We start from the raw sequence: 15356 nt of genomic DNA, 5'->3' as shown, positions 1-15356 counted from the left end.
GACTGCTTTGTCCATGCTACCATTAGGATAGCTGGTCTATAAGGTTGACTTACAACCAATCACCATAAGGGTTGTTTGGACTGATACAAGGTGATCACTAGAACTAGTGAGCATCGTATATCAGGCCAACTTCTCACAATGCGCTGGAGCGTTTTAAGGACTCCAGGGCTACGGCCAAGTCCTTGGGCCTCTCGGCCCCACGCCAGCAAACGGGTACCTTTCACTCCTTTCGTGGCCAAGGAAGGGGGGCCCCCACATGTGCCGCCAGCCAGGCGCTGCAGAACGCTCAACAGCATGGCGGCGGCCGTGGAAACCGCCGTAGTGGCAGTCGGGGACCACGGCGAGGCCAGTCCACACCTTCCCCCGCAGCACCTGCCTCAAAACCCTCCTAGTCCGTGCTTTCAGGCCCATGTGACGCCAGTGGGGGGCAGGGTTCGCCATCACCTCTTCCACTGGCGCACTGTCACATCGGACAGGTGGGTGCTGCAAATCGTCCGAAGGGGCTACTCCCTCACCTTCGAGGCGACCCCTCCAGCCATGCCACCGCAATTCCACCTCGTGTCGGGGGCTCACTTGCAACTTCTGCTAGAGGAAGTCACGGCCCTCTTGGCCAAGGGGGTCATCGAGCGCGTTCCTGGGTCGGAAGTAGGGTCTGGTTGTTACTCCCACTACTTTCTGGTACCCAAGAAGGGCAAATGGGGCCTACGCCCTATCTTGGACCTACGGAACGTCAACGGCTTCCTCGGACAGGAGAAGTTCAAGATGCTGACTCTGGCTCAGGTCTTAGCTGCCCTGGACCCCGGAGACTGGATGGTAGCGTTGGACTTGCAGGACGCATATTTTCATATCCCCGTCCTGCCGGCCCACCGGCGTTACCTTCGGTTCACAGTAGGCCACGAACACTTTCAATTTACCGTGCTCCCCTTGGGCCTTACCAGCGCCCCACGGTTGCTCACAAAGTGATGGGGGTGGTCACAGGCCATCTGCGCAGGTTAGGGGTCTGTCTTCCCCTACCTAAATTTGTGGCATGGTGCACAGCAAAGGCTGTGGATCTCCTTTCTGCCCCCCTTTCAGAGGTTCTCCTCTTTCTTCTTTCTCTTGCCCAGCAGGGCTCTCCTCTGGGCACTATCAAAGGCTACTTCTCTGCCATCTCAGCCTTCTTAAGGCTTTCTGATCAGCCTTCTCTTTTGAAGTCCCCTGTTGTAAATAGATTCTTGAAGGGCATCTCTCACATGTTTCCTCCTAGTCCTTTTGTGATGCCTCAGTGGGACTTGAACCTTGTTCTGACATATTTGATGTGCGCTCCTTTCAAGCCACTTCACACTTGTCTTCTTATTCTAACTCTTAAGACTGCATTCCTGGTTGCCATCACCTCTGCCAGGAGAGTGAGTGAGCTCCAGGCTCTATCTTCTCAACCTCCTTTTCTCTCTGTCCATCCAGACAAAGTTGTCTTGAGAACGCGTCCCTCTTTCCTGCCCAAAGTAGTCACAGCCTTTCACATCGGGCAGCCCATCACCTTGCCCGCCTTCTTTCCGCCTCCACGTCCCTCGAAAGAGGAAGAGCGGCTCCACCGTCTGGACCCAAAACGTGCGCGCTCATTCTATCTGAACCGCACACGCCAGTTCCGGGTGGACGACCAGCTCTTTGTTGGTTACGTGGGCGCTAAGAAGGGGCAGGCGGTGCACAAACGGACCATTTCTCGATGGGTCGTTTTGTGCATCAAGGCTTGTTGTTCACTGGCTAAAAAGGAGCCTCCCGTGGGGCTGCGTGCCCATTCCACTCGGGCCACGGCGGCAACTACTGCCCTGGAGCGGGAAGTCCCCTTGCAGGAAATCTGTCAGGCAGCTACGTGGGCTTCGCTGCACACGTTTGCTAGACACTACTGCCTGGACAGCCAGGTCCGGAGAGATGACTTTTTCGGCCGTTCTGTCCTCCAGGACTTTCTGGTGTGATCATTGGTCCGCAGACCCACCACCGGGGTTGGGATTGCTTGGGTATCTATTCTAAGGTAAGGAATCTAACACTAACCTGTTTCTTTCAAATGCACAAGTTACTTACCTTCGGTAACGATATAGCTGTAAGAAACAGTAGTTAGTGTTAGATTCCTTACCGCCCCACCCATCCTCCCTGTTCTGCGAACCGATATCTAGGGTTAAGGGACATCCCTTTGAGGTCCCTAGTTTTATGGCACCAGTGGCGGTTTTTATCATGGCTCTGTGTTCCTGGCGCGGAAAAGCTGTGTATAAGAACTGACGTCAGTGCGCGAGGGCGGCGTCATCCCGGTGCCAACGACGCCGACGACGGACGCGGAACCGCAGACGACGCCTACGGACGCGCAGGGGTACTGCTACGCAAAACTTTCCGGGGATATTCTATGGTAAGGAATCTAACACTAACTACTGTTTCTTACAGATATATTGTTACCGAAGGTAAGTAACTTGTGCTTCTATTTGCAACATGCAATCTAGTAAGGTGTATTAGAAATACCTGAGAAAACCCCCATGGGTAAACTTGTGGAAGGATCTTAGTAAAGTCAGTGAGGAAGAGAAAACGATACTACGGAAGATGCCAGAACAGCATAGCACCATAGATCACGATATGACCCCACCTTTTGAGAATGTAAGTAGTCAACAGTTCCGGTGGCAAAGGTGTAATCCAGGAATAGATAGATCATGGAATGGTCTCCATTGGTTCACAAGAAGAGTAAACTCTGTATGAAGGCGGGTGATTAGGGCACTTCATTAAACTAAGAAAAATTGAATAAAAGAAGGAAAACATGAGGACAAAGGTTTGGTATCCATAAGAGTAGATCATTCTTTACACAGGATGTGTATTATATAAGGATTACTGCCACTTAAGCTCTAGAAGTATGAGTTGGGTGCCTTTGGAGCCATCATCTGCGGAGGCTGGGACCAGCAATGTTTCATCTACCTCTCAGAATACATAAACAGTCTGGAAGTTTCAAGCTGTGTAACTCTTTTAATGTGTCTTTCTTTTATGTTAAATTGCTTTTTAAATTTGATTTAACAGCTTTTAATCTTTTTTAATGATTTTAAGTCAAGGATTCGTTATGCTCTTTACTATTAAAAAAGCGTAATGCTTTTTAGATTTTAGTAGCATTGCATAGTTCTTGTCCCTTCTATTTTAGCATTTGTCTCTAGGAATATCTTTCACCGATTTATGTCCAAGGAGTGTCACATGGTCAGATGGTCAGGATAGACCCAGTTAAAAACGCTGCCGTTTACATGCTCACATTTCTTAAGTTACCTTATCTTTTACACACAATGAATTTTAACATAATTTGCGTGCAAGACCATGTAGGATAACATTCTCTGAATCAGCATTGCTTATATTTTCACTTCATAGGCACACTATCATGATACCTTGAACATGAAGTAAAAGGGATAAAGTTCACTGCACAAAAGTTATTGGTTATTGTCCGGTAGGCGAGAACGCTATCCAACTAGAAGTAACAATTGCGGCCTGACAGGGTTTGCGATATGGCCAAATGGGTTCTATTGTTATATATTCAGAACCACTTCCTTGTTTAGACAGAGGAGCGCTCAGCTGACCCTGCGAGGTTACCACATTTTGGAATTCCAGTTCAGCTGATTTCTGTGTACCAACACAAGGAATGTCCTGCCCTACATCAATATGGGCAGCCTGATGACACCCTCCGGTAATGGGGAATCAGACCACCCTGGCGGGGATTTGGCAGATCACCCTCCCTAGGCAAGAACAGGTTGGGGAGTGCTAGTTAGGAGTACACTGTACAGAGTACTTATATCCTTTCATTTATTCCCTCTTAGAGAAGTACAGTTACCATAGTGTTATTGCAACTTGAATCGTTATTGGTAGGGGTGAAATTCACTTTCCTGCCACTGTGACAAAAACCTTCTTGGTAATTGGATTTTGCGTGGACATATCTAACTGTTTCAAACAAGTGTTACATTCTTTGACTGCATGTCTTAAAATATGGTAGTTGGCCTCCCACATATCAGCACGCATTGTCAGTGAGCTACAGGTGTAACATTTCAAAGAAGGAAGGTAGTGTTAAGCCCCACCTTGAGTACCTACCAAAGTTCATCATGGACTTGCATATAAATGTGATCAGAAATTAACTTAATTTTGGCACATTGCCCGAGTAAATTAGAAATATGTTGCAACACTAACATTCAGAAAACCAGTGCAAGTCCTTTGCTACTGTGAGTTTGAGTAGCAAGGTGATTGTAGGATGAATGTGAGATTGGGGCATTAGATGTACGTTAGTGGATTTGAGTTGTTCTTGTGGTATTACTGTTAACTTTGATCTGCAGGTTTCTTTAATGAGATAATTTTGTAGATGTGGGTTTGTGTAGTATCCTGATTATTTTATTGAGGTGAATCACTATGCTTTAATAAACATTGAAACGCCTTCCTGAGTATTTCCTGTGTATTTCTTTGGGTATGCATGAGAGTCCAAATGAAAGGGTTCTAAATCTGTTAACACGATTTCCGTGGGGGATTTGGGTTGTCATGATGTCAGGTGGCACACACATTTGGTGCCTTGTAAGGTTAGGGGTCCAGATGATGCATTGTGGCCTAGTAGGGAGATAGGCAACATATCCTGAGGTTGTGCATGGAATCAGTCTGGCACAAATCTGATGTTTATATTGTCTGACAAACGCACAGGTTTACCAGTGAGGTACAAGCCGTACGACAGCATCTTCAGCTGAAATGAGAATATTTGGGCCTTTGTGAATTTGGCCGAAGTTTCCCAATTTTAACCAAAGAAACCTGGCATAATAAAAGTCTTAGCTTAAAATCCCTCTGGACTGCTAGAATAACAATGTTTGGCTTGTGGGTGGGACATGAATGGAACATAATGGATGAGTTACATTCTGATCTAGAAAGTCAAAAGCCCATATGTCAATTGACATTTGTTTTACGTTTGCCCTACCAGTGTCAGGCTTCATCCAATGTAAAGGTGCTTTGATTGTAGACCTAAGGGCCTGTGATAGTAGTACAGTGTCCATAGTGTTATTGCAGCTTGAATCTGTATTGGGAGGGTTGAAAGATACTTTCCTACCAGTGTGACAAAAACATTCTTGGTAATTCAATCAATCAGAGTACTTGTAGAGCGCGCTACTTACACGGGGTCTCAAGGTGCTGAGGGGGGGGGGGGGGGGGGGGGGGGGTTGCTGTTACTGCTCGAAGAGCCAGGTCTTGAGGAGTCTTCTGAAGGCATGGGTCTGCCGTATGTGGGTAGGGAGGGTGTTCCAGGTCTTGGCGGCGAGATAGGAGAAGGATCTGCCGCCGGAGGTCGTTCGTTGGATGCGGGGGACAGCGGCGAGGGCGAGGCTGGCGGGTGGGGGTGTAGAAGCTGAGTCTGCTGTTAAGGTAGGCTGGTCCGGCGTTGTGGAGTTCTTTGTGTGCGTGGGTGAGGAGCTTGAAGGTGATCCTCTTGTCGACGGGGAGCCAGTGTAGGTCTTTCAGGTGGGGGGTGATATGGCTGCGGCAGGGGACGTTGACGATCAGTCGGGCGGAGGCGTTTTGGATGCGTTGTAGTAGTCATAGGTGTTTGACTGGGATTCCTGCATAGAGTGGGTTACCGTAGTCCAGTCTGCTGCTGACGAGGGCCTGTGTCACTGTTCTTCTTGTTTCGGTCGGGATCCACTTGTAGATCCTGCGGAGCATGCGGAGGGTGTTGTAGCAGGAGGAGAAGACGGCGTTGACCTGCTTAGCCATGGAGAGGGAGGAGTCGACTATGAATCCTAGGTTGCGTGCATGGTCGGTGGGTGTTGGTGCTGTTCCTAGTGTGGTCTGCCACCAGTAGACGTCCCAGGCTGAGGGGGTGGGTCCGAGGATGAGTACCTCCGTCTTGTCCGAGTTCAGCTTCAGACGGTTGCTCCTCATCCTGTCGGCGACGGCCTTCATTCCCTCGTGGAGGTTGGTTTTGGTGGTGTGTGGGTCCTTGCTGTGGGAGAGGATGAGCTGGGTGTTGTCAGCGTAGGAGATGATGTTGAGGTCGTGATGGCGGGCCACTTGTGCGAGGGAGGCCATGCAGATGTTGAACAGCGTCGGGCTGAGGGATGAGCCCTGGGGGACGCCGCAGATGATGTTGGTGGCTTCGGATCGGAAGGGTGCGAGGCGGACGCTCTGGGTTCTGCCGGAGAGGAAGGACGTGGTCCAGTCAAGGGCCTTCTCTTGGATTCCGGCTTCTAGGAGGCGTGTCTTTAGAGTGCGATGGCAGACTGCGTCGAAGGCGGCCGACAGGTCCAGGAGGATGAGGGCTGATGTTTCGCCATTGTCTAGTTGGCGCCTAATGTCGTCTGTGCCGGCGATTAGGGCTGTCTTGGTGCTGTGGTTTCGTCTGAATCCGGACTTGGACGGGTCCAAGATGATGTTGTCTTCCAGGTGGCGGGCCGATTACCTTTGCTGGGAGCAGGGAGATGGGCTGGAAGTTCTTGAGATCCTTGGGGTCCTTCTTGGGCTCCTTGAGGAGGGCGTTGATTTCGACGTGCTTCCAGCTTTCCGGGAATGTCGCTATTTCGAAGGAGATGTTTATGACCTTCCTTAGTTGGGGTGCGATGGCTGCATCTGCTTTGTTGAATATGTGGTCTGGCACGGGTCTGACAGAGATCCTGAGTGGATGGAGTTCATGACCTTGCGTGTCTCGTCGTCGTTGACGTTGGACCAGGATGTCAGGCGGATGGCGCTGGTGGTGTTCACAGGGGAGGAGGAGTCTGGCGTAGTCGGGCGGTTGTGGTGTTAAAGTTGTTGTGGATGTCAGCGATCTTGCTGTGGAAGAAGATGGCTAGTGAGTCGCACAGTTCTTGTGAGGGTGGGATGTGTTGGCGCTGGGCTTGGAGAGTTCCTTTCCGATGCTGAAGAGTTCTTTGCTGCCGTGTGCGTTGTTGTCCATAAGGTCTTTGAAGGAGGATCTCTTGGCTAATCTGATATGGTGGTGATGTCTGCGGGTGGCGTCCTTGTGGGCTGCATGGTTCAGTTGTGTGTTCATGGAGCCGTATTTTCTCCCGTTTCCGGCATGCGCGTTTGGATGTCTGGAGCTCGTCGGTGAACCAGGTGGCTCTGAAGCTGGCGTGGCTGTTGGAGGGTTTCTTGAGTGGGGCAAAGGTGTTGGTGCAGTTGTCGATCCACTGTCTGAGGTTGCGGGCTGCGGTGTCTGGGTTGGTGGGGTCGGTGGGTGGGTTCTGGGCGAGGGTGGGTTATCAGCCAGTCTTCGGTGACTTTGCTCCAGCAGCGGCGAGGCAGCTGTTGGGTGCGGTGGTGCGTGGTTGGTTTCTTGAAGGTGAAATGAATGCAGCGGTGGCCTATCCAGTGGAGTTTGGTGGTGTGGTTGAAGGCAATGTGGGTGCCTGTGGAGAAGACTGGGTCCAGTGTGTGGCCGGCGGCGTGGGTGGGTGTTGTGACGAGTTGTTTGAGGCCGAGGTTGGCGAGGTTGTCGATCAGGGTGGTGGAGTTGGCGTCGTTCTCGAGGTGAAAGTTCAGGTCCCGGAAGAGGATGTAGTCCGTGGAGGCGAGTGCGTGGGTGCTGGCGAGGTCGGCGATGGAGTCGCTGAACTGAGCCCGGGGTCCGGGGGGTCTGTAGATGAGTGTTCCTCTGAGGGTGGTGTTCGAGTCAGTGTGGATCCGGAAGTGTGGGTGTCGGCGGTGTTGTCGGTGTCGTCTGTGTGGGTGGCGGCCTTGAGGGTGGACTGGTGATCTTGTAGCCGTCCGGGATGGCTATGGCGGTGCGGGTGCCGAGGAGTCGTTCCACCAGGTCTCGGTCAGGAAGGTCTTCTCTGGAGCGGAGGTGTCGAGCACATCCCAGAGCTCGACGGCGTGTTTGCGTGCAGAGCGGGTGTTGAGGAGTATGCAGCGGAGGTGGTTGGGCCCAGTCCTTGGAGATTTGGTGGTTCTGTCGCAGGTGAAGCTGCAGGTGCGGCAGGAGAAGGGTCCATGGGTCCGTTTCGGGGTGGCCTGGAAGCAGGTGTGGTTTTGGCCTGCGTTGAGTGCGTGGAGGCTGCTGGCGTCGTACTGAAGTCTGGTGTTGTGGCGTTCACGGGGTCCAGGGGTTCTGGCTCTAGGCGTGGTCCAGGAGCGGACGGGTGCAGACAGGCTTGCCTTAGGCGCGCCAGCGGCGTGCGTCCACTGCTCGGCAGTGCAGCTACTGCCATTTTAAGGGGAGCTGGGAGGGAGGAGCAGCTGGAAGGCGTGAGGCAGGGGATAACGAATGGGCGCGTGGGGAGGGGCCGTAGGGGCAACAGCAGCGGGAAAGTGAGCAGTGGGCACGGGGGAGGATGGCGAGGAAAAATAGCACCCAGGATTGGGAGCTGCTGCGGGGGGGCGACCTACCTGGAAGGTCAAGGGTGATTGGATTTTGCATGGACAGATCTAACTGTTTAACACAAGTTTCACATTCTTTGGCTGCATGTCTTAAAATATGGCAGTTTGCCTTCCAGACATCAGCATGCATTGTCAGCGAGCTACAGGTGTAACATTTCAAAGAAGGAAGGTGGTGTTAAGGCCCCACCTTAAGTACCTACCAAAATTCATCCTGGACTTGCATAGAAATGTGAGCAGAAATTAACTTAATTTTGGCACTTTACCTAAGAGTACATCTATTCCACAAATAAAACAGAGTCAAGTACAAATATGTGGCAATACTAACATTCAGAAAATCTGTGCATGTCCATTGCTACTGTGGGTTTGAGTAGCAAGGTGATTGTAGGATGACTGTGAGATTGTGGCATTTGATGTATGTTAGTAGATCTGAGTTCTTCTTGTGGTATTACTGTTAAGTTTGATCTGCAGGTTTGTTTAATGGGATACTTCTGTAGATGTTGGATGTGGGTTTGTGTAGTGTCCTGATTATTTTATGGAGGTGAATTTGGTTTTAATATGGAAATTTGTTACTTCTATAATTTATCTTTTATGTGATTGGAATGGTTGTTGCTTGGACTGGGGATTTAGTTTTGGGTGTGAGGTGATAAACCAGTATTTAAGGTCTAGAATTAGCCTGAGTGTTAGCAATTTTAATATATAGACAAACTATAGTGATTGATTATATAAACAGTTACGGCATAGTAAAGGTTTAATGGTAATGTTAGTGTGTTGAGGGCTGGAGAATCCTGCTATTTCAGCATAAACGTGGTGATTTATTAGATAGCATAACAGAGAGTGTTTATTTGGTCTGTTATTTACCTCCATCTGGGTTGGCTGAAACATAGTTAAAGGCCGATATTTCGTTTGCATAAAGTTAGGTATGAATGCTTGCTTAACTGACAGGATTTCTCCCCCTGTAGACAGCGTTATGCCCAGCTGTTGGCAGAGCAGCAGAAGACAGCCCTTTCTTCACAGCAGCAGCAACAGTTAGCTGTTCTTCTGCAGCAGTTCCAGACTCTAAAGATGAGGTAAGCCGTAACAAACGACAAGCTATTATTTACAGTTTGTTTCTTGAAGGAGTGCTAGAGTACCCAAGTCACACTCACTTAATCATCACTTAAATAAGAGAAAATGATTCACATTAGTGGGTACAGTTATCGAATTGGATTGTTTTACTTATGCAAGTGGTATATTGTTCTTGGGCAGCATATTTATGCGTAAAGCCTTTATATAACTCTCTGTCAGGGACATTATTCCAAAACTCTACCATAGCACACTGGTGCACAATTATTTATTTGTAAAAAAAATGTTTGTAGGTCACAATTACAGACTGCTTTAGCTGAGTTTTGTCCAAGATATGTTATGCATATTATTATATGAAGAGTGGGATTTGGTTTAGCCCAAAGCACATGACTGGGTGGTTTACTTCTTTGACAGTTTGATGCTCCTTATTTGATGGCTTTTCCACCTATTCTTGTTTTTGGTTTGTCATTGGAGTATTGCTGCCTCCCCATCATATTGAATGGATGATTTGTATCTTTCCACTGCTGACATCAATAAAATATTTTGATTTTTTTTTATCTAATAGAGGCATCTAGTTGCAAATGTCTTTTTCTTTTTGATAATCCATTTTAGTGAAATTTTAAGAACAAGCAAATTCATTGGTAGCATATCAGACATCACAGTTAAAACACATCTCTTCATAGATATCGACAAAGGTGAAGGAGGCCCCCCGAGTGGGTGCGGTAATCCCCAAACAACGCAATTGCGTAATAAGACTTGGGCCTTCACAGCGGTATTAAACCGAACCATTTGCCCCACACTTTACCGAATAGTTCCAGACAATCCCGGGCATCGAAGAGATTCCTCCTGTACCCCACACCAATGCACCCCCTCCTCACCCAGGCTCCATTCCATAACGGCGTCTGTCTAGTAAGCCTCCGGTCCCGTTGCACAAGACGGAGGGCTGTACGCCAGGCCTTGACTACAGTCCTAGTGACTGGGGGCAGGGCCTGTGGCACTGGGCAGCCGTATAGGAACCCCTGAATCTGTGCAAAGTCCATGGTCCTGAGCTCCACCCCGTAAGCTGGGTTGGACCAGCCACCTGCAAACCAGTCGTGGATCACGATGAGTCTCGTGGCCAAGTAGTAGAGGTGGAGATTAGTAATTCCCATACCTCCGTCAAAGGGGGGAATACAACAGTGTGCCAGGGACATTCGCGACCGCCCGCCCCCCCACAGAAACCGGGTGAGTGTGCCATCCAGTTCCCGGAACCAGCTACCTGGGAGGTGGATCGTGATATTCTGCAAAATGTAAAGGAAGCGGGGAAGAATCCTCATTTTATAAAGTGCGCTCCTGCTCAGTCGGTTAAGGGGGAGGGACTGCCAGTTCTTGAGGTCTGCCTTATTCTGAGCGACCAGGGGAGCAACGTTTAGGGCCCATTCAAGCTCGGGCAGGAGGGTGACCCACACGCCCAGGTATTTGAATGATTGCCTCCGGAGGAGAATCAACGCCTGCCAATCAAAACACGCCAGAGAGGGGTGTAGAGGGACCAAGGTTGATTACGCAGGGTTAAGTCGGAGCCCCGAGACCCGCTCAAACGCCGAGAAGGGCCTGCAGCATCTAGGGCCGGAGTGGTCCGGATCCGCCAGGTAGAACAGAACGTCATCTGCATAGAGAGCAATCTTATCGGCCTGGCTCAGATCCCAGGCCCAACCCCGGATGAGAGGGTCCTGACGGACCAGCGCCGCCAGGGGCTCCATCACCAGCGCAAATAGGAGCGGTGAGAGCGGGCAACCCTGACGGGTTCCTCTCCGGATCAGGAATGGTTCGGAAAGCTCACCATTAATGAGGACGCGAGCCCTCGGAGCCCATCCTCTCCAGTACATCCTCCAGGTACCTTCAGTCCACCGTGTCAAAGTCTTTCTCGAAGTCGACGAGAAGCAACGCCAGATACGGGGACAGCCGATGACTGTGGGCCATTGCCTGGTGGAGGCGGCGAATACAGTGACGGGTGCCCCTGGCGGGCATAAACCCACATTGGTCAGGATGGACCAAGTCTTGCAGGAGGGGGCGGAGTCTCTGAGCTAACACAGTAGCGAAGATCTTGATCTCCGTGTTGATCAGCGAGATTGGGCGGTAGTCCGAGCAGTCCAGGGAGGGCATCTGCGTCTTCGGAATGACCACAATGGTAGACACATCGGATTCAGACGGGAAGGACCCCTCCTCAGCTATGTGGCGGAAGAGCTCCACCAATTGGTAGTACTCCTGGGGGAACCAGTCAGGTTCAGGCGTCCTGCCTGGGTTCAACAGGGAGATTGCCCTGTGAATTTCTTCCGGGGTGAAAGGGTTGTCCAAGGTATCAGCAGTTTCCGGGGGGAGACATGGCAGCTGGGTATCGGTCTCCTCCAACAGTCCAGCCAGCGAGGCGCCGGGAGGGCGAGCGGCGTATAAGGACGCATAATAGCTCGCAAAAGTTTGCTCAATGGCCAACTACGTCACCTGACGGGACCCTGTGGCTGTCCGGATCTCCGGGATGATAGTTAGCTCTGCAGTAGAACACTAGGTTGTGAAGAAGTTTGCCAGTTTTGTCCCCCCATCCATAAATACGTACCACAGAGGAGCGCCAGAGCATTTTAGCGGACTCCAGGGAGATCTGCTGAATTTCTTCACGGACCAATGCTAGTTGTCTAGAGGAGTCATCACCACCATTGGTCAGTTGGACACATTCCAGCTGTACAGCCCGGGACTCCAGTTGCACCAGCTGGGCGGCCTGTTCCACGCGTTTCGCGTGGACCAGTCCTCTGGCCACACCCCGAACAACCACCTTGCCGGCCTCCCATAACGTCCCCTGTGAAGGAACAGATCCCATATTAATGGAGAAGTAGTGACGTAGTTCCTGGCTGAGGGACTCCACCAGCGTAGAGTCCTGCAGGAACCAGGCGTTCAGTCGCCAGGTCGCCCTCTGGCCCGCAACGGAGGACCCAATACGGAGAGAGATAGGGGAGTGGTTTGAGACCTCTCTGGGCAATATATCCGCCCCAGATACCAGTTGGCAATCCGTGGCGGGCATTAGGGCAAGGTCTATACGGGAGTGGGTATGGTGATCGGCCAATGTGTGGGTGTAATGCTCCCTACGGGGGTTTCACACACTCCAGATGTCACAGAGGCCCACAGCCGAAGACCAGCCGGAGAGGCTCTTCAGAGTCCAACTGATGCGCCGACGGGGTGCCCGTCGCATCTCGAGAGGACTGCAAGACGGCGTTAAAGTCACCCCCGACTACAGTGAGGCCCTGAGGAAAAGAGGAAATCACTAGTGCGAGGCGCCGAAGGGTGGATGCCAGGAGCGCTGGGGGAAGTGCACAAGAGGTTCATGGGGTATCCCTCAATCGTCCCCGACAGAGCCACGTACATTCCCTGCGCATCAGTCGGCTTTAGCCAAGGTAAAGGGGAGCCCCTTTCTGAGTAAAATGGCCAACCCCCGGGAACCCCGGGCAACACCGGAGTGGCAGACCCGGTCAAACCTGTATCGGGCTTGGAAGTTGCATTGTAAGCCCAGAAGGTGCGTCTCCTGGAGAAGCAGAACGTCAGGCATGTGGCAGTGGTGGCACGAAGTACATCTGTGTGCTTAATTCGGTCGAGAAGACCATTTACATTCCAGGAGAGGATGTGGAGAGGTCTGTTGAAAGTGTAGGACATGTAGAGAGGTGAGACATGAAAGGTGCGGATGCATGCGGGGGACCGTGTTTGGTCCACGGGGAATCCCCACCTAGACCCGGGGCCTAAAGACAAAGTTAGAGAAAGTAACGATGTGTATGTCGACTGTGGAAGCATGAAAGAATGGGCGGCTACCAATTAACGAAACGCAGCGGCCCGTAGGCGGCTAAATATAACAAACTTTTGGCAGACAACGGTAGGAGACCCCTCCCTCGCCCATCAACTCCCAGCCCCCCCCCCCCCACACCCTACACTTCGAAAAGGGAAGCATCTGTCGCCCTAAATAATGCTAAAGCACCAGCACCCCACAAGGAGGCAAACAGCTAAATTAAAATGGTTAGCAACAACAAGTGCAGGACATGGCTGAGTTGGACCCCTCCATGTATTCAGATGAAATGCTAATAGCTAAAGGCAAAGAATGACAGTCATGTGACGAATAGAATGCATCAATCCCGGACTGCACTAAAGGTCAATACCCCACCAGACCAGACACTAGAGCCCGGTAGAAACATGTTTGCGAGGTCAGGAGCATGCACAATGATATAAAACCTGAAGGTGGAACCTCGGGTGTTGCAAGTGGTGTCGATCATGTCCCATCATCCACACCAGATCCACGGATCACAGGGCTCCCAGACAGGTCCGCGTCTGACATGGCTCGTCGCAGAGTTTCACTGGGCCCGGGTACGCTGCCCAGGTCGATCAAGGAGGAATCCAGGTGGGGGAGGCGGATCCCCTCCTCTGGGTCTGGACTGGCGAGCGCCGGGTCTGCGCCTCCGGCGACCGGGAAACCCCCGTTCCCCGGCAGCTGCCTCGCCTCCGGGAATCGGTCCAGCGCCGCTGGGGCTTCGGAGCGACCTGCCTCGGCTGCTTCGGAGCCCTCCGGGCAGGAGAAAGGGCCGCCCCCGGCAGGAGGGGCCTCTCCTCCGTGAACCAGGTCAATGCGGCCTGGGGGGAGTCAAAGAAGAATGTCTTATCCTGGAAGATCACTTTGAGCCAGGCCGGGAAGAGGAGCCCGTAGTGAAGGCCCATCGCCCTGAGTTTTTGTTTGACTTCATCGTAGGATCGGCGTTGTGTTTACACCTCCCTGGAGTAATCCGGAAAGAGCATGATTTTGGTGTTCTGGAAGTGCAGTGGTCCCAGCTACCTGGCCGCCCCAGTATAGTTTCCCTGTCCCGTAAGTTGAAGATTCTAAGGATGATGGGACGAGCAGGGGCACCAGGCGGAGGTTTGGGAGCAAGAGAACGATGGACTCGCTCCTCCGCGAACCAGGGGGAAAGTTTCTCTTTAGGCATCCAGGAGCAGATCCAGGTTCGAGGCATGTGGGCTGCTGAATTCATATCTGTGCATAGATCGCCGCCTAGTGTTGGGTCCGGATGATTGCACATTGTTGTCCTGGAAGAGTCTTCGAAGTATCACGAGATAGGTGGCTCCTCCCCTGGACTACAGTGCGCATGGGCATTGACTCCATCCCCAGATTGTTTTTTTCCGCCATTGGGTTCGGTTGTCTTTGGTTCCCTCTTGTTGGAATCGATAAAGAAATAGTAAACTTTCCTCGAGACCAAAAGGTCTTTAGTTTTGCGTCGGTATTGTCTTGCGTTCGGCTTAACACCTTCCTCGGCTCCGAGCTGAGATCTGTACTTCCGCGTGCTTTCGGCGCGGAAGGCCTCGTCGACGCTCCAGACTCATCGACCATCCATCATGGACCGTAGTCCATTCAAGAGATGTCCGGTGTGTTACTCGAAGTACCCACACATCGACGTCCACCCGGTGTGCAACAAGTGCCTGTCGCCGGACCACGATGATGCCAAGTGTATGGCCTGTTCGAGATTCCGGTCCAAGAAGACACTCAAGCTCCGTCGAGCTGCGCGCCTGGAGGCCCAGCAATCTGCTACGGCACCTACGGACGTTTTCGATGCTGGGGAGGTCGAGGATGAGGATATCCTGGACTTCTCAGAATCTAACCCCGCGTCGGATGTCGAGGAGGACTACGACGCTGAGGCCGAGGCTTTCGAGAACTAAGAAGTCGTCGAGGAGGTAGGAGACGATGACGGGGCCCTAGGGGCCATGGAGGATAGCTCGGACGAGGAGCTTCCTCTGACTGACTCTGGGGCCGTGTCAACCGATAAGGCCCAGGTCGAGGGATCGCCTTCGGGCCTTACCCAAGACCTTGATGTGAGTTCCTCGGCCCCGCCTGCAGGCCCGGCCATGAACATTGGTACTGAGTCGCTCCCGGTGAAGAAACCGAAAGTGAAACCTACGGTCTCGATGCCAGA

The 15356-nt window shown here is 51.8% G+C and overlaps 1 protein-coding gene across 1 annotated transcript in view; it reads left to right on the top strand.

Annotated features, from left to right (window-relative positions):
• The window catches only part of GIGYF2 (GRB10 interacting GYF protein 2), a 1722773-nt gene that overhangs the window by 1323741 nt on the left and 383676 nt on the right, over window positions 1–15356 (top strand). Inside the window, exon 17 of the mRNA XM_086942529.1 lies at window positions 9288–9395. Within this exon, the coding sequence (XP_086798655.1) occupies window positions 9288–9395 (108 nt within the window). The remainder of the gene's footprint in view (window positions 1–9287; window positions 9396–15356) is intronic.

Source organism: Lissotriton vulgaris, chromosome 11, assembly GCF_964263255.1.
Source record: "Lissotriton vulgaris chromosome 11, aLisVul1.2, whole genome shotgun sequence".
Lineage (NCBI taxonomy): Eukaryota > Metazoa > Chordata > Amphibia > Caudata > Salamandridae > Lissotriton > Lissotriton vulgaris.
Note: the sequence above shows the minus strand (reverse complement) of the source record. Positions and strands in the feature narration are given on the sequence as shown.